Below are 20,941 nucleotides of genomic sequence, written 5' to 3' on the forward strand. Positions count from 1 at the left end.
TATTGAATGTTGGAGCAGGCTCGAGGAGCCGAGTAGCCTACTCCTGCTCCTAATTCTTACGTTCATATGAGTGAAACCTTTAAATCCTGAAGGGTCTTGGCAGAGTGGGTGTGCAGAGGATGCTTCCTCTTGTGGGAGAATCTAGGACTAGGGGCCATTGTTTAAAAATAAGGGGTTGCTCACTTAGGACAGAGATGAGGAGAAATTTATTCTCTCTGATGGGTTGTGAGTCTTTGGAGCTCCTTTCCTCAAAAGGTAATGGAAGCAGAGTCTTTAAATTTATTTAAGGCAGAAGTAGATAGATTCTTGATAAGCAAGGGGCTGAAACGTTAGCAGCGGTAGGCGAGTGATTACAATCAGATCAGCTATGATCATATTGAATGGCAGAGCAGGCTCAAGGGGCCGAATGGTCTACTGCTCCTAATTTGTACGTTTGTATGAACCTGCTTCTGCATGGCGGGAAGCCCCAACCTGATTTAATGGCGATTGGGCTATTAAATGGCTCAGTTCATGGCTTAACCCCACCCCCATCTGGGAGAAAGTCCCGCCTCTGAGTGTTACCAGTATGATAACTGGCTTCTCTCTATTACCAGCAGCGCCACTCATATAGCAGTGGACGATCAGCTGGCTGGGGTGAGGGGGGATTGGTATTGGGCACAGGGTGCCTAAAGAGAATGCACAACCAGCAGCCAGCAGCTAGACCACCACTTTGCAATGTGGCTGGCCCCCCCACCCAGCCCCCAATAATCCTTGCTTCTGCAAATTCAGAAGCCTCCACTGGTCCAATGATGACCACCTCACAGCTATTCTGCTGTTGTAGATTGCACCCCCTGACATAACTCCCGATTTTTTGCCAACTCAGCCCACCTGAAAGTCTGCTCCAGGAGTGGTTGTAAAATTCCAGCCTATATTTCTTTACAACATTTGACATGTTGACTATTTGTGTTAGTCCTGGAAAATATAATGCTAGTTGGATATTAGTTTAGAATCATAATGTCAAAATGGCACAGAACACAGTCACACAGCTCATCAAGTCCATGCTGTGAACAGTCCCCGCTGAGCATTCCAGTCAGTCACATTCCCCCGTCCTATCCCTGTAGCTCTGCTCTTTTAGTATCCACAAGTGCCTATCCAATTTCTTTTTGAAATCATTGATCGTCTCCACTTATAGGCAGCAGGTTTCAGATCATTACCACTTTCTGTGTAAAAAATTTCATTCCCACGTTCTCCTGTATCTCTTGCCCAAGACCTTAAATCTGCGTCGATCACTCCTGGTACCATCAGTTAATGGGAACAGTTTTTCTTTGTCTACCTTTTATTTAACTCTATCAGAATCTTGTACACTTCTATCAATCTTCCTTCAATCTCCTTTGCTCCAACAACTCCCAGCTTCTCCAATCTAACCTTCTAATTAAAATCCCTCATCCCTGGAACCATTCTGGTAAATCTCCTCTGCACCCTCTCAAGGACCTTCACATCCTTCCGAGAGTGTGGTGACTAGAGCTCGATGTAATACTCTTGTTGCAGCCTAACCAGAGCTTCATGAAGGCTCAGCGTAATTTCCCTGCTTTTGTACTCAATGTATCTATTTGTGAGATAACATATGCTTTGCTAACTATTCTCTCAATATGTACTGCCACCTTCTAAGATCTATGCATAAGAACCCTGAGGTCCTTTTGTCCCTGCTTTAGAACTGCCATCAAGTATACATTGTCTCTTGTTAATACAGCAATCACCTTGTTAAAACCAATTGCTAGTTAAACAGGTGATGGGCATAATTATCCCATCTAAATAGAATAAAAAAGGTACAGCGGGAACACTTTGTGTGGAAGCTATTATCACTGAGGATTTGTCTTGAAAATAAACCAACTTCAACCAAAAGACCAGCCTGGATTAATTCTTCCACCACAACCTCTTATTGTGAGTAACATGGTAGCAGAGGATGAACTTTAAGCTTTGCTAATTGATTGCTGTATACGAAGATTTCTGCCTCAGTCCTCTGAGGGAAAAGAAGTGGACTGTAGCTAACAATTTAAGTTACGGAATGGCGGAAGGATGGTGCAAAATTGCAAGCTTTGACTATCCATCAATTTTTTCTGACTCTGAACCTTATCAGCAATGAAAGGCTGACGTTGAAATGTGGACCTGGGTTAATGCCATACCCTGGAAGAAGCAAGGTATGGCTTTGACATTATCAATACCAGCCAAAAGTAAGATAAAGAGAAAAGTATTTTCAGAGTGGAAAGTGAATGATTTGGATCATGAAGAGAGATTAAACCATCTGATACAATTTTTGAATAAGACCTACAAAAAGGATGAGTTATTGGAAGTGTATGAAGCTTGGATGATCTTTGATAGGTTTAGGAAGTCGGATGATCAATCCATGGAAGAATATATCATGGATTTTGATAAATGGTACAGGAGACTACAGAGATTTGAACTTGAAACTCCAGAACTGATATTGGCATTTAACTTACTGGACTGTGCTTGCATTTCCCATGTTGATAGCCTTTTAGTACTAATGGGTTCAGTTCTAGGGGAAAGGATCTCTTGGATCAAATGCTGCTAAAAAAAATTTCTGGGAAGCAGTCATTCCCTGCCACTTTTTTTAGCAAATACCAACAACTATGCTGTAAAACAAATTTGAACAGCTATGCTGTAAAACAAAGGACAGGGGAGTCAATGATGACCGGATTTTGTGGTTGACCAAATATTGGACAAAGGTTCCAATACAAAGATGGGTTCAATGACAAGAGATCTGAAAATGGTCGTAACCCTAGTCAATTTGAGAGTCGGGACAAAAAGTGTGTCTTAGTGGTGACCGTAGACATTTAAACCCAAAAAATGCATAGGAAATGGTTAATTGGTGTTTTTGGTATGATTCCCAGTACCATTACACAATGAACTGCCCACAGCAAAGAAATCATGTTTTTTGAAGTGACCCACGAGATGGATTCATCTGAAAATGATGGTGACTGCCATGATGGAATTGTATCGATCAGAGTTTGAATCCGGTAATGAGTATCTTGATGGTAGATTCCTTCAACTGTGCAGTTCAGGACAGTGGTTGCACTTATATAGTGTGCGCCATGGACTGGCTTGACTGCTATCTGGAGTCTCTAGATGAAGCAGACCAACAGAAGGTCAAGAAGTATGAAAGCTCTACCTGCTCCAGGTTCAGGGATGACAATACATTAACATCCTCCCTTATAAGATAGCAGGGATCATCCTGTTTATCAATATTGATGTGGTTTCTAGCGAGATACCGCTATTGAGTTGATCTGCGATTGAAGGCTCAGATGACGCTAGATATGAAGAATGATAGAGCAGTCATGTTTGGGGGAAAAATGTGAATCTACGTTTTATTCGGTCAGGCCATTACTGCTTGCCACTAAGGAAGCCAGAGATTTCTCATCGAAGTTCATGAAGTTTTGTTAACTGCTGAGAATGAGAATTTGAAAAGATCATTTGGAAATTACATAGACAGTTTGCACATCCGGCGCCACAGAAACTGAAGACTCTACTTTGAGATGTGGGAATGGTCGATAAAGGATATGATGACCTTATTGAACAAGCCACTGCTCAGTGTGAAATTTGCCTTAAATATTGTAAGACACCACCACAAACTGTTGTGAGCTTCGCACTAGCCAGGGAGTTTAACGATGCAGTGGCAGTGGACTTGAAAGTTTGGGACAAGGATAGGGTTTTTTTTTAACTACACTTCATAGATATGGCAACCAGATTTAGCCTATCCACTGTGATACAAAGTAAAGACAGAAGGACCATTGTCGATAAGGTCATGGAGAAATGGGTAGGAACAGGATTAGGAACACCAACTAAGCTCCTCACAGATAATGGTAGGGAATTCACTAATGAGGAATTTCGAGATATGTGCAAAAATTTAAACATCTTAGTTATGCACACTGTAGCTGAGAGCCCATTTAGTAATGGTCTTTGTGAAAGAAACCATGCAGTAACAGATGACGCGTTACATAAAATATTAGCTGATCAACCAGATTGTAAATTGCAAAAGGTGCACGCAAAGAACTCTCTGCAAATAGTTGGGGGTACCGTCAGTATCAAAAAACAAAGAAAAGTACAGCACAGGAACAGGCCCTTCAGCCGTCCAAGCCTGCACCGATCATATTGCCTGTCAACTAAAACATTTTGCACTTCCGGGGTCCGTATCCCTCTCTTCCCATCCTATTCATGTATTAGTCAAGCTGCCTCTTAAACACCACCATCGTACCTTTGGTGTACGGAAGAAATCCAAAGTTACCTTTGGTGTTGTCAGATGCTCTCCCTGCTCTAGAAGGGACTAACATTAGCTCCACTTTTTCTGCTCATCTGAATGCTTTGCATGCAGGCTTTCATTAAAGCTGAAGTTTCAGAGAAAATTTGGCAGGCCCTACAGCACTGCATAAGACCATCAGGAATATGATTTAGACAAGGAGACATGGTATATTATAAAAGGGAAGGCCAGAGAGTGAAAAGGACCTGGTAAGGTTATAGGGAGTGATGGGAAAGTAGTAATTGTGCAACACAGCAATCAAACTCTTAGGGTACATTCTTCACAGTTAATTGGGACTGACTACATCTTTACAGGTTCTGAACAGGACATAGAACGTGAGGAGGCACCATGCACTTCACATAAACATTCACTGGGTAGTTTGAAGAACAGATGACGGCGGATACAAGGTTGACTGACTATGAACACAGTAATACTGAGGTACAGGGCAACGCTATTCATCCAGAAGGGTAACCATCCAAAGTAGGAACAAAGGTAACATATATGCCAGAAGGGACCAGTGTGTGGAGGGATGCCACTACCATAGGGAGAGCAGGTAAGGCCACTGGTAAATACAAACATTGGCTAAATGTGCAGGATGAAGGGCAGGAGATGAGACCTATCAATTGGCAAACCGAAGTAAAGATGTGGAAACCCAGAAAGCACAGTAAGAGTTCTGACAGTGGACCAGAAATTGGTCGTGACCCTAGAAAAAGATCACAGACTTGCGAACGGAGTTCTGTTCGCATGAAAGGACGATCATATAGTAGCAGTCCAGAAGTTAGAGGAATGTGTAGAGGACGTAGCTTAACAAGCAGGACTAGAGAGCAAGCTAGCAATCTCAATAGAAGTAGAAGTCCTTATGACAAAGATTCTAGTAGCTGCTAATAAATTGGAAAATAAGCTGATTAAGGAAGCCAAACGGAAAGAGTTAGGAAGTTGCAAGGAATTTGGGGTATATTCTGGAATACCTGACAGAGGACAGCCAGCTTTATCTCTGATGGATCTGTACAGAAAAGGTACTCCCAGATGGCACATATAAGACCAAAGTGAGATTAGTACCCCGGGGCTTTGAAGAGAGACTAGGAGATCAGGATGTCAGAGTGGACCCACCTACTGCAGGGAAAGTGAGTTTGGAGATCTTTTTAGCTATTCTGGCATCCTATTCCTGGGAGTGCAAATCGATTGATATAAAGGCTGCATTTTGACAGGGAGGGAAGTTTTTTTGAAACCACCAAAAGAAGCTGGGGATGTAGAAGGAAAGCTGTGGAAATTGAATATATGTGTGTTTATGGGTTGAATGATGCATCAAGAATATGGTATTTTTCCGTGAGGTCTGTGCTGTTGAAAACAGGTTGCATTCAGTTAAAGGCAGACCCCACGATGTTCTACTGGAGAAACTAGCTGGAATCTTTATCATGCATGTTGATAATTTCCTGTGGGGAGGATCTGTAGAATTGAACAATGAGTAATCGAGAAGATAAAGAAGGAGTTCCAGTGCGGAAGTCTGGCTTCTGGGGCCTTTAAACAAATGGGTTTAGACATTAAGCAGAGCAAGTTAGGAGTGACATTGAATCAACAATCTTATCTAGAAAATATTAATTATATCCCAATAACTCATGGTAGATCCTCACAAAAAGAGGATCCTGCTACCAAGGAAGAAATGGAACAGTTGAGGAGTTTGGGCAGTTGAACTGGTTGTGCACTCAGACTAGGCCTGATGCTAGTTATGATTTGTTGGAGCTGAGTACCATGACGAAACATGCTACATTTGAGCAAGTTCTGAGAGCAAATAAAACACAAATTAAATTCTGAGAGATGTTTGCTCAAGTTTCCAGCCTTGGGTGATCCAGAAGATGAGGTTTGTCATTTTTAGTAAGGCTTCACATGTCAAATGTCCAGATGGGTACTCTAGCACAGCAGAGTTCATCATATATTTGATGGGAAAGGATGATAAATATTGCCCACTGGCTTGGGAGGCCATGAAAATAAAAAGGGCAGTGAAAAGTACCTTAGCTGCTGAAATGTTAACCTTGGTAGAAGCATTAGATATAGGGGTTTACTTATCCAATACACTGACAGAAATATTATATAAGGGGCAATGTGGGAAAAGTGTACCCATAGAAGGTTATGTTGATAACTGGTCTCTTTGGGACAACATTCATTCCACAGAAGTGTCACTGAAAAAAGGCTACCAATAGACCTAGCCAGCGTAAAAGAGATGTTGGAGAGAAAAGAGATGTCTAAGATAAAATGGGTTGACACAAGTCTTCAACTATCAGACTGTTTTACCAGAAGATGTGCCTGCTCTAAGAAATTATTACATGTGTTAGAAGAGGGGTGTCTTATGATGCAATGAATAATTGTTTTTGTTTTGTGTGTGGGGTTTAAAAAAGTGTTCGTTTTTTTTGGAAATTACAAAGAGGATAATCTGTTAAAATGGCAATCACCTTGTTAAAACCAATTGCTAGTTAAACAGGTGATAAACATTAATTATCCCATCTAAACAGAATAAAAAGGTACAGCTGGAACACTTTGTGGAAGCTAGCATTAAGAAATTGTCTTAAAAATAAATCAGTTTTAACCAAAAGACCAGCCTGGATTAATTCTTCCACCACAATCTCTTATTGTGAGTAACATCTCTTCCTATCCTTTCTGCCAAAATGCATCACCTTTCTCTGTATTAAATTCCATCTGTCACTTGTCTGCCATTCTGCTAACTTAGCTTTGTCCTGTTGCAGTTGACTGGTATCATCCTCACTGCAACATGTCTAAATTTGCTATCAATGGCAAATTTTGCTCTGTATTCCAATATCCAAGTTATATCAAAAAAGCATTGTTTGAGCAAGCATCGTTTGAGCATTGATACTTGGAGAATGCCACTGTCTATCACCATCCAGTCTGAAAAACAACCGTTTACCACAACACAAGGGTCATATGGACTTGAAATGTTAACTCTGTTTCTCTCTCCACAGATGCTGCTAGGTCTGCTGAGTTTTTCCAGCATTTTCTGTTTTTGTTTCAGATTTCCAGCATCAGCAGTATTTTGTTTTTATCACAACACTGTTTCCTAACCTTAAGCCAAGTCTTTTTTATCCAAGCAGATGCTGACCCCACCTCCCCTCCCATCCCAAACCTGTTCTATGGCCATTGATTTTGTTAATTAGCCTTTTGTGTAGTACTTTGTCAAACACTTAAAGATCATACAGACATGATCCATTGTCTTAATTCATCAACTTTCTCTGCTATTTCATCAAAAGTCAATTAAACTAAACATGATCTGCCTAAAAAGTTAATGCATGCCCAGGACATTATGATCACTGAATAAGGGGTTTCTTTCTTTTATAAAGAAACTTCCACTTATCTCCTCAGCTTTTTTATGCTGCTCCTTTTTCAGTGATTTACCCCACCCCTTCTCTTGCTGGGTTTTAACTCTAACTTCTAAAATACTTCCAGAACCTCACCCAAGTGACTATTTTAATGACAGTCTAGTTGTCAGTTTGACTGTGGTTCCAATCTTGTTGTTACCTGACACCCACCTAAGTGTACGCTCCAATAATGCTCACTGCAAGCAACAGGAAGTTGAACTTTGAACTATTATGCTCTCCTTGAGGTAATGCGGCTGAGGCCAATTTCAGTTAATCATCTTCCCTTCAGCTAGCACGAGCACAGACCAGAAATCACTTCTCCAAACTGTATGGCACACTAACTTAAACCAGGATCCAAAATCCTTTTTAAAAGTAATTTTGAAATAAATATAAATAGATTCCCTCCCGTAAATGACCTAGAATTTGTGAACCTCTATTAAACTAAACAAATGTTTTCAAACAGTAATCAAGGTTCAGATTCTCCAGTACCACCACTTCTGAGCTGTGGGACTACACCCATATTTCTGTTTAGTTTGCACTAACCTCTTGTTTGTTGTTTCTTGGACAGCCGGAAGCCATCCCCTCTGTGCTAGTGGAAGATGACATAGAGCCAAATGATTCCCGACGCCACTGAGACAGTCCATTACTTTCAGATAGGTCTATTGAGTGAGAAGAAGAATGATTACTGTATCAATGTAAAATTCTTTCCTGCAACCCTTTACCTTGTCAAACAACCTAATGCTGCTGCTCTTCCTGCATAAATCATGTTACTTGCACTTGCTTGAATAGGTAGAAAATATGGTTAATGTGGTTTAGTAAATACATGCACTCTAAAAGAGTGTGTGAACCTTGTTCCATTCCAAATGGAATGTTGCCATTTATTGCAAGGAAAATGGAAAATAGAAGTAAGGATGTTTTGCCACAGTTGCACAGGGCGTTGGTCAGACCACATCTGAAGTACTATGTACAATTTCCTTTTTTAAGAAAGGACATAATTGTGTTAGAAGTGGTTCAGAGAAGGTTCACTCATTTCTGGAATGAAGGACTTATTTTTTAAGGAAAGATTGGACAGGTTGGGCCTGTATCCATTGGAGTTTAGAAGAATGAGAGGTGATCTTATTGAAACATATAAGATGCTGAGGGGATGTTTTCCCCTTGTGGGAAAGACTAGAACAAGGGGACACAGTTTAAAAATAAGGGTTTGCCATTTAAGATGGAGATGAGGAGAATTTTTGTTCTTCTCAGATGGTCATTAGTCTGTGGAATTCTCTTCCCCCAGAGAGCAGTGGAGGCAGGGTCATTAAATATTTTTAAGGCTAAGTTAGATTCTTTGTTGAAGAGAGAGTCAAAGGGTACAGGGGATAGACAGGAAAGTAAAGGTCACAGTGACATCAGCCATGATATTATCAAATGGCACAGAAGGCTCATGGGGCTGAACGGCCTATTCCTGCTCCTAATTCCTGTGTTCATACGTAGTTTACATTACCAATTTTCTTTTTTTTTAAGCCTTATTTCTCACTGCTTCTGCTCCTGAACATATCGATTACTTTTGGATACTTTCCATGGTGCCAAGTGACCTCCATATTACCAAGGGACAATTTTACATGCGTCAGCCCAGATAGTTGAAGGAAAGAAAGTCTTGTATTTATGTAGCGCCTTGCACCTTAGGACACTCCAAAGACAACAGCCAATGTTGTCACTCTTGTAACAGACAAAATGGAGCAGCGAATTTGCACACAGCTACGTGATGACCAGATAATCTGTTTTTGTCAGGTTGATTGAGGGATAAATATTAATCAGGACACCAGGGATAACTTTTCTCTGAGAATTTTTTTCTGAGGGTTGTGAATCTTTGGAACTGTCCTCCTCAAAAGGCAGTGGAAGCAGGGTCTTTGAATATTTGAAAGACAGATTGATAAATCCTTGATTAACAAGGGGGTGAAAGGTTATCAGGTAGGCAGGAATATGGGGTTCAGGTTACATTCAGATAAGCCATGATCTTATTGAATGGCAGAGTAGACTCAAGGGGCAGAGTGGCTCCTAATTTGTATGTTTGAATAAGCATGACGTTCACCTAAGAGAATTGACAGGGCTTCAGTTTAACATTCCATCCGAAAGACTCTGACAGTGCAATGAAGTGTCAACAGCAGGACATTGCTCAACTGTAGGGGGTGTCAGCCAGGCTCAATTCCACTTCTGTCCATAGCATTGGGAGTGCTCAAATGTTCCCTCTCTAACCAAGGACCATTGAGACTATTGTAGTACCTTGGCTAGAATCAGTTAGCTGACAAAGCAGAGATCAAATCAGAGGGCTCCTGACCCTCGTGGTTTAGTTGCTCACTGATTAATCAACTGAGCCATCAGTTGGAATAATTAACATTGTTGTCTACATGACTTGATTTTGAGCAAAATTAATCAGCAGGTAGCAATCTTGTTAGTACTAAAGCTTGCAGAAGTATTTTAGGCCGTATCAATCTCAATTAATACAATATCATTGATTTAGCAAATCAGGGACAAGTGATCAAAATTTAGGAACCCTTGTTTCTGATTGCTCTTCATTTCAAATCTGCTGTTTAAATTTGTAAATCTGTGTAACATAGTTATCAATTGCAAATCTATAGTTGCTCAAAGAATAGTATTACTACCATTAAAACTGAGACCATCTGTAAAACTGCCTCTTCTGCTTGCCCTTCCTTCTCCTAGTCCACTGGGCAAAACTTCATCTAAGATTCACACCTGCCCTAGCCCTAAACTCGCATCTTCAGTTTCTTAATCTGTTTGAGCAGGAACAGTTTCTCCCTATCTACTCTGTCCAGGCTCCTCATGATTTTGAAAACTTCTATCAAGTCGTCTCTTAGCCTTCTCTCCAAGGAAAACAGTCCCAACTTCTCCCAATCTTTCCTCAGTGTCACATCCCTGGAACCATTCTCATAAAACTCTTCTACACTTTTTCCAATGCATTCACATCCTTCCTATAGTGTGGTGCCCAGAACTGTACAATATACTCCAGCTGAGGTCTAACCAGTGTCTTGTATAAGTTCATCATAACCTCCCTGCTCTTGTACTCTATGCCCCTATTAATGAAGCCTAGAATACTGTATTCTTTGGAAACAGCTCTCTGTACCTGTCCTGCCACCTTTCATGACTCATGTACATACACACCCAGGTCTCTCTGCTCCTGCACACCCTTTAGAATAGTATCCTTTATTTTATACTGCCTTTTCACATTCTTTGTATCAGTGTATCACCTCACACTTCTCCGCATTGAATTTCTTCATCTGCCACCTATCAGCCCACTGCACAATGTCCTTTTGAAGTTCTACACTGTCCTCCTCAGTTCACAATTTTCTCAAGTTTTGTCATCCATGTTGCCACTGCCCCCTTTATTCCATGACCTGTAACTTTCCCCATAAGTCTGCATGGAAAGCCTTTTGGAAGTCCAAATACAGCACATCAACAGCCTTGCCCTCATCAACCATCTCTGTTCCTCTTCATAAAAATTCCAAGTTAGACACTATTTTCATTTAACAAATCCATGCTGAAGATTCAATCCACATCTTTCCATGTGACAATTAATTCTATCCTGAAGTTTCATCACCACCGAAGTTAAATTGACTGGTCTGTAATTGCAGGGCAGATCTTTACAACCTTTTTTGAACATGGACGTAATGTTTGCAATTCTCCAGTCCTCCAGCACCTCCCTGCATCCATGGAACATTGAAAGATTATTGCCTGGGTCTCTGCAATTTCTGCTCTCACTTCCTTCAATATTCTTGGATGCATCTCATCCGGTCCCAGTGCCTTATTAACTTTTAAGTACCAACAGCTTATCCAATACCTCATCAATTTTATACCCTTCTAGTAATTGAGTTTCTTCATCTGTCACCATGCCCTGGGCAACATCTGCCTTGTAGGTAAAGACACATGCAAAGTATTCACTTAACACCTTAGCCATGCCTCTCACCTCTGTAAATCCTCTTTTTGGTCCCTAATCAGCCCTACTCCTCCTTTTCCCACCCTTTACTACTGATGTGCTTATAGAATACTTTGGAATTTCCTTTTGTTAGCATCCAATCCTCTTTCATAATCCTTCTTTGCTTCTCATATTTGCTTTTTCACCTCCCTTCTGAACCTTCTGTATTCAGCTTGGTTCTCAATTGTAATTGCTACCTGACACCTGTCATAAACATACTTTTTCTTCTTTAACTTAATTTCTATCTCCTTTGCCAGCCAGGGAGCTCTGGATTTGTTTGTCCTTCCTTTCCCTCTTGAGAGAACATACCTTGGCTGTGCCCAAACCATCTCCTCTTTGAAGGTAGCCCATTATTCAGCTACTGTTTATCCCACCAACCTTTGGTTCTAGTCTATCTGATCAGGTTCTGTTCTTGCCCCATGGAAGTCTGCTCTCTGCCAATTGATTATTCTTACTCTGGATTGACCAATGTCAATTTTCCACTGTCATCCTAAACCTTATGATATAATGATCACTGTCCCCTAAATGTTCCCCCCACTGTCACTTGATCTACTTGGCCCATCTCATTCCCAAGAACCAGATCTAGCAGTGCCTGCTTTCTTTTTGGACTGGACACATACAGCTGTAGGAAATTCTCCTGAACACAATCTAGGAATGCTTATCCCTCACTGCCCCTTACACAACCACTATCCCAGTCTCTATATGGGTTATCAAAGTCCCCCATTATAACTACTCTATGATGTTTACACCTCTGTAATTTCCTTGCAGCTATGTTCCTCGATATCCTTCCCACTAGGTGGTCTGTATATTACACCAAGCAATGTAATTGCACCCTTCTTATTCCTTGACTTTAGCCAAATTGTTTCTGTCCTTGAATCCTCTGACACATCCTTTTTCTCCAGTACTGCAATATTCTGCTCCCTTATTCCGACTCCATCTATTAACTTGCTATTCTCTATTTTAGTGCTATCGGCCTCTCCCAGCATTTTGTACACACTGGTATTACTTTCTAATATTCTCTCCTGACTCCCATACGCCTGCTGAGTTAATTTAAACCCTCCCCAACAGCACTAGCAAAACGCCCCACAAGGAATTCAGTCCCAGCTCTGTTCTGATGCAACCCGTCCAGCTTGTACAGGTGCCATCTCCCCCGGAGCCAGTCCCAGTATCACAGGAATCTAAAGTCCTCCCTCCTGCACCATCTTTCCAACTACAAATTCATCTGTCCTATCTTCCTATTTCTGTACTCACTTGCAAGTGGCACTGGCAGTAATCCAAAGATTACTACTTCAGAGGTCCTGCTTGCTAATTTTCTACCTAGCTCCCTAAATTCCGATTGCAGGACCACATCCCCCTTCCTGTCTATGTTGTTAGTACTAATGTGGACCATGATCTCTGGCTGTTCACCCACCCCCACAAGAATATCCTGCAGCTGTTGTGTGACACCCTTGACCTGAGCACCAGGGAGACAACAAACCATCCTGGAGTCACAGTGACGGCTGCAGAAACACCTGCAGCCCCTAACTAAAGGATCCCCTCTCAGTACTGCCCTTCCACTCTTCTTCCGCCCCTCCTGTACAGCTGGGCCAGCCATGGCACCATGGGCTTAGCCCTTGCTGCACTCCTTCAAGGCATCTAGATATCCAGAATGGAAAACCAGTTAGTGAGCAGGGTTTCTGGGGACTCCTACATTATCTGCCTTTCTCTTGCACTACCTAGTGTTCACCCATTCCCAATCTGCATGCTTGCCCCTAACTTGTGGCATGACCACCTCTCTGAACATGCTATCAACATAGTTCTTTGCCTCATGGATGCACCTCAGTGACTCCAGCCGCTGCTCAGGCTCTGAAACAGAGCTCAAGCTTGTGCAGCTGGTGACACTTCCTGCACATGGGCTCATCTGGGTCACGAAGTGTCCATGACTCCGCACATGCCACAGGGTGGGCATTCTGCTTGGCAGAGCTGTCCTGCCTGCCTTAAACTTATAAATAACTTTATTTACTTTAACTTTAGTTACTTTGACCTTACTACAGTCCCACATAAGAGGTTAGTGTGTCATATTAAAGCACATGGGATTGGGGGTAATATATTGGCATAGAATGAGAACTGGTTGGAAGACAGGAGGAATAAATGGGACTTTTTCTGACTGGGAGGTGGTGACTAGTTGGGTACCGCAGGGATAAGTGCTTGGACCCTAGCTGTTCACAATATACATCAATGATTTCGCTGAGGGAAACAAATGTAATATTTCCAAGTTTGCTGACGACAAAAAACTTGGTGGGAGTGTGAGCGAAGAGGGTGTTGAGGCTTGAAGGTGATTTAGCCAGGTTCAGTGAGTGGGCAAGAACGTGGCAGATGCAGTATAATGTGGGTAAGTGTGAAGTTATCCACTTCGGTAGGAAAACAGAATGGCAGAGTATTATTTAAATGGTAATAGATTGGGAAATGTTGATGGACAAAGGGACCTGGGTGTCCTTGTACAGGAATCACTGAAAGGAAGCATGCAGGTACAGCAAGCAGTTAAGAAGACAGATGGTATGTTGACCTTCATTGCGAGAAGACTTGTGTACAAGAGCAAGGATGTCTTAATACAGCTGCACAGTGCCTTGGTGAGACCACATCTGGAGTACTGTGTGCACTTTTGGTCTCCTTACCCAAGAAAGGATATGCTTGCCATAGAGGGAGTGTAGTGAGGATTCACCAGACAGATTCCTGGGATGGCAGGTTGTTGTATGAGGAGAAATTGGGCTGACTCGGCCTGTATTCACTGGAGTTCAGAAGAATGAGAGGAGATCTCATCAAATTCTGACAGGGACGGACAGACTGGGTGCAGGGATGATATTTTCTCTGGCTGGGGGGCCTAGAACAAGGGGTCACAATCTCAGGATACAGGGTAGATTATTTAGGGCTGAGATGAGGAGAAACTTCTTCACTCAAAAACAGAATTACCTGGAAAAACTCAGCAGGTCTGGCAGCATCGGCGGAGAAGAAAAGAGTTGACGTTTCGAGTCCTCATGACCCTTCGACAGAACTTGAGTTCGAGTCCAAGAAAGAGTTGAAATATAAGCTGGTTTAAGGTGTGTGGGAGGTGGGGTGGGGGGGGGGAGGGAGGGAGGGAGGGAGGGAGAGAGAGAGAGAGAGAGAGAGAGAGAGAGAGAGAGAGAGAGAGAGAAAGAGAAGTGGAGGGGGTTGGTGTGGTTGTAGGGACAAACAAGCAGTGATAGAAGCAGATCATCAAAAGATAACAACAATAGAACAAAAGAACACATAGGTGTTAAAGTTGGTGATATTATCTAAACAAATGTGCTAATTAAGAATGGATGGTAGGGCACTCAAGGTATAGCTCTAGTGGGGGTGGGGAGAGCATAAAAGATTTAAAAATATTTTAAAATAATGGAAATAGGTGGGAAAAGAAAAATCTATATAATTTATTGGAAAAAAACAAAAGGAAGGGGGAAACAGAAAGGGGGTGGGGATGGGGGAGGGAGCTCAAGACCTAAAGTTGTTGAATTCAATATTCAGTCCGGAAGGCTGTAAAGTGCCTAGTCGGAAGATGAGGTGTTGTTCCTCCAGTTTGCGTTGGGCTTCACTGGAACAATGCAGCAAGCCAAGGACAGACATGTGGGCAAGAGAGCAGGGTGGAGTGTTAAAATGGCAAGCGACAGGGAGGTTTGGGTCATTCTTGCGGACAGGCCGCAGGTGTTCTGCAAAGCGGTCGCCCAGTTTACGTTTGGTCTCTCCAATGTAGAGGAGACCACATTGGGAGCAACGAATGCAGTAGACTAAGTTGGGGGAAATGCAAGTGAAATGCTGCTTCACTTGAAAGGAGTGTTTGGGCCCTTGGACGGTGAGGAGAGGGGAAGTGAAGGGGCAGGTGTTGCATCTTTTGCGTGGGCATGGGGTGGTGCCATAGGAGGGGGTTGAGGAGTAGGGGGTGATGGAGGAGTGGACCAGGGTGTCCCGGAGGGAGCGATCCCTACGGAATGCAGATAGGGGGGGTGAAGGGAAGATGTGTTTGGTGGTGGTGGCATCATGCTGGAGTTGGCGGAAATGGCGGAGGATGATCCTTTGAATGCGGAGGCTGGTGGGGTGATAAGTGAGGACAAGGGGGACCCTACCATGTTTCTGGGAGGGAGGAGAAGGCGTGAGGGCGGATGCGCGGGAGATGGGCCGGACACGGTTGAGGGCCCTGTCAACGACCGTGGGTGGAAAACCTCGGTTACGGAAGAAAGAGGACATGTCAGAGCAACTGTTTTTGAAGGTAGCATCATCGGAACAGATGCGACGGAGGCGAAGGAACTGAGAGAATGGGATGGAGTCCTTACAGGAAGCGGGGTGTGAGGAGCTGTGGTCGAGGTAGCTGTGGGAGTCGGTGGGTTTGTAATGGATATTGGTTTACAGTCTATTACCAGAGATTGAGACGGAGAGGTCAAGGAAGGGAAGGGAAGTGTCAGAGATGGACCACGTGAAACTGATGGAGGGGTGGAGATTGGAAGCAAAATTAATAAATTTTTCTAAGCCCCGACGAGAGCATGAAGCAGCACCGAAGTAATCATCGATGTACCGGAGAAAGAGTTGTGGAAGGGGGCCGGAGTAGGACTGCAACAAGGAATGTTCCACATACCCCATAAAGAGACAGGCATAGCTGGGGCCCATGTGGGTACCCATAGCCACACCTTTTATTTGGAGGAAGTGAGAGGAGTTGAAGGAGAAATTGTTCAGCGTGAGAACAAGTTCAGCCAGACGGAGGAGAGTAGTGGTGGATGGGGATTGTTCGGGCCTCTGTTCGAGGAAGAAGCTAAGGGCCCTCAGACCATCCTGGTGGGGGATGGAGGTGTAGAGGGATTGGACGTCCATGGTGAAGAGGAAGCGGTTGGGGCCAGGGAACTGGAAATTGTTGATGTGACGTAAGGTGTCAGAGGAATCACGGATGTAGTGGGAAGGGACTGGACAAGGGGAGAGAGAAGGGAGTCAAGATAACGAGAAATTAGTTCTGTGGGGCAGGAGCAAGCTGACATGTTCGGTCTACCGGGGCAGTTCTGTTTGTGGATTTTGGGTAGGAGATAGAAGCGGGCCGTCCGAGGTTGGGCAACTATCAGGTTGGAAGCTGTGGGAGGAAGATCCCCAGAGGAGATGAGGTCAGTGACAGTCCTGGAAACAATGGCTTGATGTTCAGTGGTGGGGTCATGGTCAGGGAGAGGTAGGAGGAAGTGTCTGTGAGTTGACGCTCAGCCTCCGTGAGGTAGAGGTCAGTGCGCCAGACAACAACAGCACCACCCTTGTCAGCGGGTTTGATGACAATGTCAGGATCGGACCTGAGAGAATGGAGTGCAGTAAGTTCAGAGAGAGACAGGTTAGAATGGGTGAGAGGAGCAGAGAAATTGAGACGACTAATGTCGCGCCGACAGTTCTCAATGAAGAGATCAAGAGAAGGTAAGAATCCAGAGGGAGGGGTCCAGGTGGAGGGAGAATATTGGAGATGGGTAAAAGGATCCGTTAACTGGGAGAGGACTCCTGCCCAAAGAAGTGAGCCCGGAGACGAAGACGGCGGAAGAAGAGTTCAGCATCATGCCGAGCCGGAAATTCATTGAGGTGAGGGCGTAAGGGTATGAAACTAAGTCCTTTGCTGAGCACTGAACATTCAGCATCGGAGAGGGGAAGGTCAGGGGGTATAGTGAATACACGGCTGGGGCCGGGATTGGAAGATGGGGTGGGGACGGAGGGACAGGCAGGGGTGGAGGGTCCTAGATGGGTGTTGGTGTCGATGAGTTGTTGGAGCTTGCGTTCCTTAGCACTTGAGAGAAAGAGAAAAAGTTTCTTGTTGAGGTGTCGGATGAGACGAAGAATAAAATGAAACTGGGGGCACACGCAGCTTTGAAAAAGGGTACGGTGGTGCTGCTGGAGGGAGAGGTCGAGCGTGTTCATATGGCGGCACATGGCACTGAGTGTGGATTTTAGAATGTGACGGGAACAGCAGTCCGAGAAACGTTTTATGTCCCGGAGATACCTGTAATCCTGGGTGGGTTCGAAACATGAGGGGTGGAATTTCAGTTGAAATCCACGTGGGGTAATTCGGAGACGGAGACAGTCACTGAGAAAGGAGATATGGCTGTGAAAGTGGGTTTTAGTAAACACCTTGTCAAACACCAGGAGGGAAATGGAAAGCTATGAAGGTGAGCAAGGCAAAAGAGAGGTACGGAAATCTTGTCGCAGGAAAGAACAGAACTTCTTCAAGGAGGTAGACATTTCTTGAAGAGCAGTGGCAGTGAATTAAACACAGAGATAAAAACAAAAAAACCCCACAGAACTCATTTCTCGTTATCCTGACTCCCTTCTCTCTCCCCTTGTCCAGTCCCTTCCCACCTACATCCGTGATTCCTCTGACACCTTACATCACATCAACAATTTCCAGTTCCCTGGCCCCAACCGCTTCCTCTTCACCATGGACGTCCAATCCCTCTACACCTCCATCCCCCACCAGGATGGTCTGAGGGCCCTTAGCTTCTTCCTCGAACAGAGGCCCGAACAATCCCCATCCACCACTACTCTCTTCCGTCTGGCTGAACTTGTTCTCACGCTGAACAATTTCTCCTTCAACTCCTCTCACTTCCTCCAAATAAAAGGTGTGGCTATGGGTACCCGCATGGGCCCCAGCTATGCCTGTCTCTTTATGGGGTATGTGGAACATTCCTTGTTCCAGTCCTACTCCGGCCCCCTTCCACAACACATTCTCCGGTACATCGATGATTACTTCGGTGCTGCTTCATGCTCTCGTCGGGGCTTAGAAAAATTTATTAAGTTTGCTTCCAATCTCCACCCCTCCATCAGTTTCACGTGGTCCATCTCTGACACTTCCCTTCCCTTCCTTGACCTCTCTGTCTCAATCTCTGGTAATAGACTGTACACCAATATCCATTACAAACCCACCGACTCCCACAGCTACCTCGACCACAGCTCCTCACACCCCGCTTCCTGTAAGGACTCCATCTCATTCTCTCAGTTCCTTCGCCTCCGTCGCATCTGTTCCGATGATGCTACCTTCAAAAACAGTTGCTCTGACATGTCCTCTTTCTTCCGTAACCGAGGTTTTCCACCCACGGTCGTTGACAGGGCCCTCAACCGTGTCCGGCCCATCTCCCGCGCATCCGCCCTCACGCCTTCTCCTCCCTCCCAGAAACATGATAGGGTCCCCCTTGTCCTCACTTATCACCCCACCAGCCTCCGCATTCAAAGGATCATCCTCCGCCATTTCCGCCAACTCCAGCATGATGCCACCACCAAACACATCTTCCCTTCACCCCCCCTATCTGCATTCCGTAGGGATCGCTCCCCCCGGGACACCCTGGTCCACTCCTCCATCACCCCCTACTCCTCAACCCCCTCCTATGGCACCACCCCATGCCCACGCAAAAGATGCAACACCTGCCCCTTCACTTCCCCTCTCCTCACCGTCCAAGGGCCCAAACACTCCTTTCAAGTGAAGCAGCATTTCACATGCATTTCCCCCAACTTAGTCTACTGCATTCGTTGCTCCCAATGTGGTCTCCTCTACATTGGAGAGACCAAACGTAAACTGGGTGACCGCTTTGCAGAACACCTGCGGTCTGTCCGCAAGAATGACCCAAACCTCCCTGTCGCTTGCCATTTTAACACTCCACCCTGCTCTCTTGCCCACATGTCTGTCCTTGGCTTGCTGCATTGTTCCAGTGAAGCCCAACGCAAACTGGAGGAACAACACCTCATCTTCCGACTAGGCACTTTACAGCCTTCTGGACTGAATATTGAATTCAACAACTTTAGGTCTTGAGCTCCCTCCCCCATCCCCACCCCCTTTCTGTTTCCCCCTTCCTTTTGTTTTTTTCCAATAAATTATATAGATTTTTCTTTTCCCACCTATTTCCATTATTTTAAAATATTTTTAAATCTTTTATGCTCTCCCCACCCCCACTAGAGCTATACCTTGAGTGCCCTACCATCCATTCTTAATTAGCACATTTGTTTAGATAATATCACCAACTTTAACACCTATGTGTTCTTTTGTTCTATTGTTGTTATCTTTTGATGATCTGCTTCTATCACTGCTTGTTTGTCCCTACAACCACACCAACCCCCTCCACTTCTCTCCCCCCCCCCCCAACACACACACACACACACACACACCTTAAACCAGCTTATATTTCAACTCTTTCTTGGACTCGAACTCAAGTTCTGTCGAAGGGTCATGAGGACTCGAAACGTCAACTCTTTTCTTCTCCGCCGATGCTGCCAGACCTGCTGAATTTTTCCAGGTAATTCTGTTTTTGTTTTGGATTTCCAGCATCCGCAGTTTTTTTGTTTTTAACTTCTTCACTCAGGTTGGTGAACCTATGGAATTCTCTATTACAGAAGGCTACGGAGGCCAAGTCACTGAATATATTTAAAGGGAAATAGATAGGTCTTGGGCTCTAAAAGGGGTATGGGGGGACGGGGTGAAGGATTATGGAGTTGAGATAGAGGATCAGCCATGATCATATTGAATGGTGGAACAGGTTCGAAGGACCGAACAACCTGCTCCAATTTTCTATTGTGTAAAAAGTTCTTCTTCACATTTTCCCCCTGTATCTCTTGCCCAGAATCTTAAATCTGTGTCCTCTAGTCCTTTTACCATCGGCTAATGGAAAAAGTTTTGCCTTACCAGCCTCATCTAAGCCTGTTATAATCTTGCACATTTCTATCAAATCTCGCCTCAACCTCCTTTGCTCCAAGGAGAACGACCCCAGCCTTTCCAACCAAATATTGTAACTAAAATCCAACCCTGGAACCATTCTAGTAAATCCAGTACTTTTTACAAATGATAATATGTAAGCATACAGAATTTACCGGCATGTGAACCTCCATTCTCTTTTCTCTTCTGAGTTCTTCCCAGGCTCCTTCGTGACCAGGAAAAAAATGTTCCCCTCTTCTTGTTGCCATTATCATCTTCAAGTTCAATGGGTAGTAATCTGCCCGATTTAATTTTTGTGCTGGACTGAACAGAAAAAAAAACCACTGAATAAAATTTGTGATTAGAAACTTATCTCTGGACAATGCTGAGTAAAGTATTAATTTGCCTACAGGTGGGTGTCATAAGTAAAATAATTGCTTAAACCTGTTTCAAACTGTTGAAAGGCACAGCCTTTTCATATCTCAGCTGCTTCCTGTCTGTTCCTGAATCAATAAACTTGGAAGAAAATTTCCTTCCCCAAAAAACAGTAAGTTCCAAGTAAAAATATTTTAAAATTTCATCTAAGCCAGTGATATTAAGTTAGATGGTTGAGAACAAATACGGTTTGC

At 43.9% G+C, this 20,941-nt stretch overlaps 1 protein-coding gene across 3 annotated transcripts in view; it reads right to left on the reverse strand.

Annotated features, from left to right (window-relative positions):
• The window catches only part of rgs12b (regulator of G protein signaling 12b), a 273,901-nt gene that overhangs the window by 75,548 nt on the left and 177,412 nt on the right, over window positions 1-20,941 (reverse strand). For all 3 annotated transcript variants that reach the window (XM_041185750.1, XM_041185752.1, XM_041185751.1), the window contains 2 exons: window positions 20,489-20,636; window positions 8,200-8,315 (listed from right to left, as the gene is read on the reverse strand). In XM_041185750.1, the coding sequence (XP_041041684.1) occupies window positions 8,200-8,315; window positions 20,489-20,636 (264 nt within the window). The remainder of the gene's footprint in view (window positions 1-8,199; window positions 8,316-20,488; window positions 20,637-20,941) is intronic.

This window comes from Carcharodon carcharias, chromosome 4 (genome assembly GCF_017639515.1).
Source record: "Carcharodon carcharias isolate sCarCar2 chromosome 4, sCarCar2.pri, whole genome shotgun sequence".
In the NCBI taxonomy this organism is placed as follows: Eukaryota; Metazoa; Chordata; class Chondrichthyes; order Lamniformes; family Lamnidae; genus Carcharodon; species Carcharodon carcharias.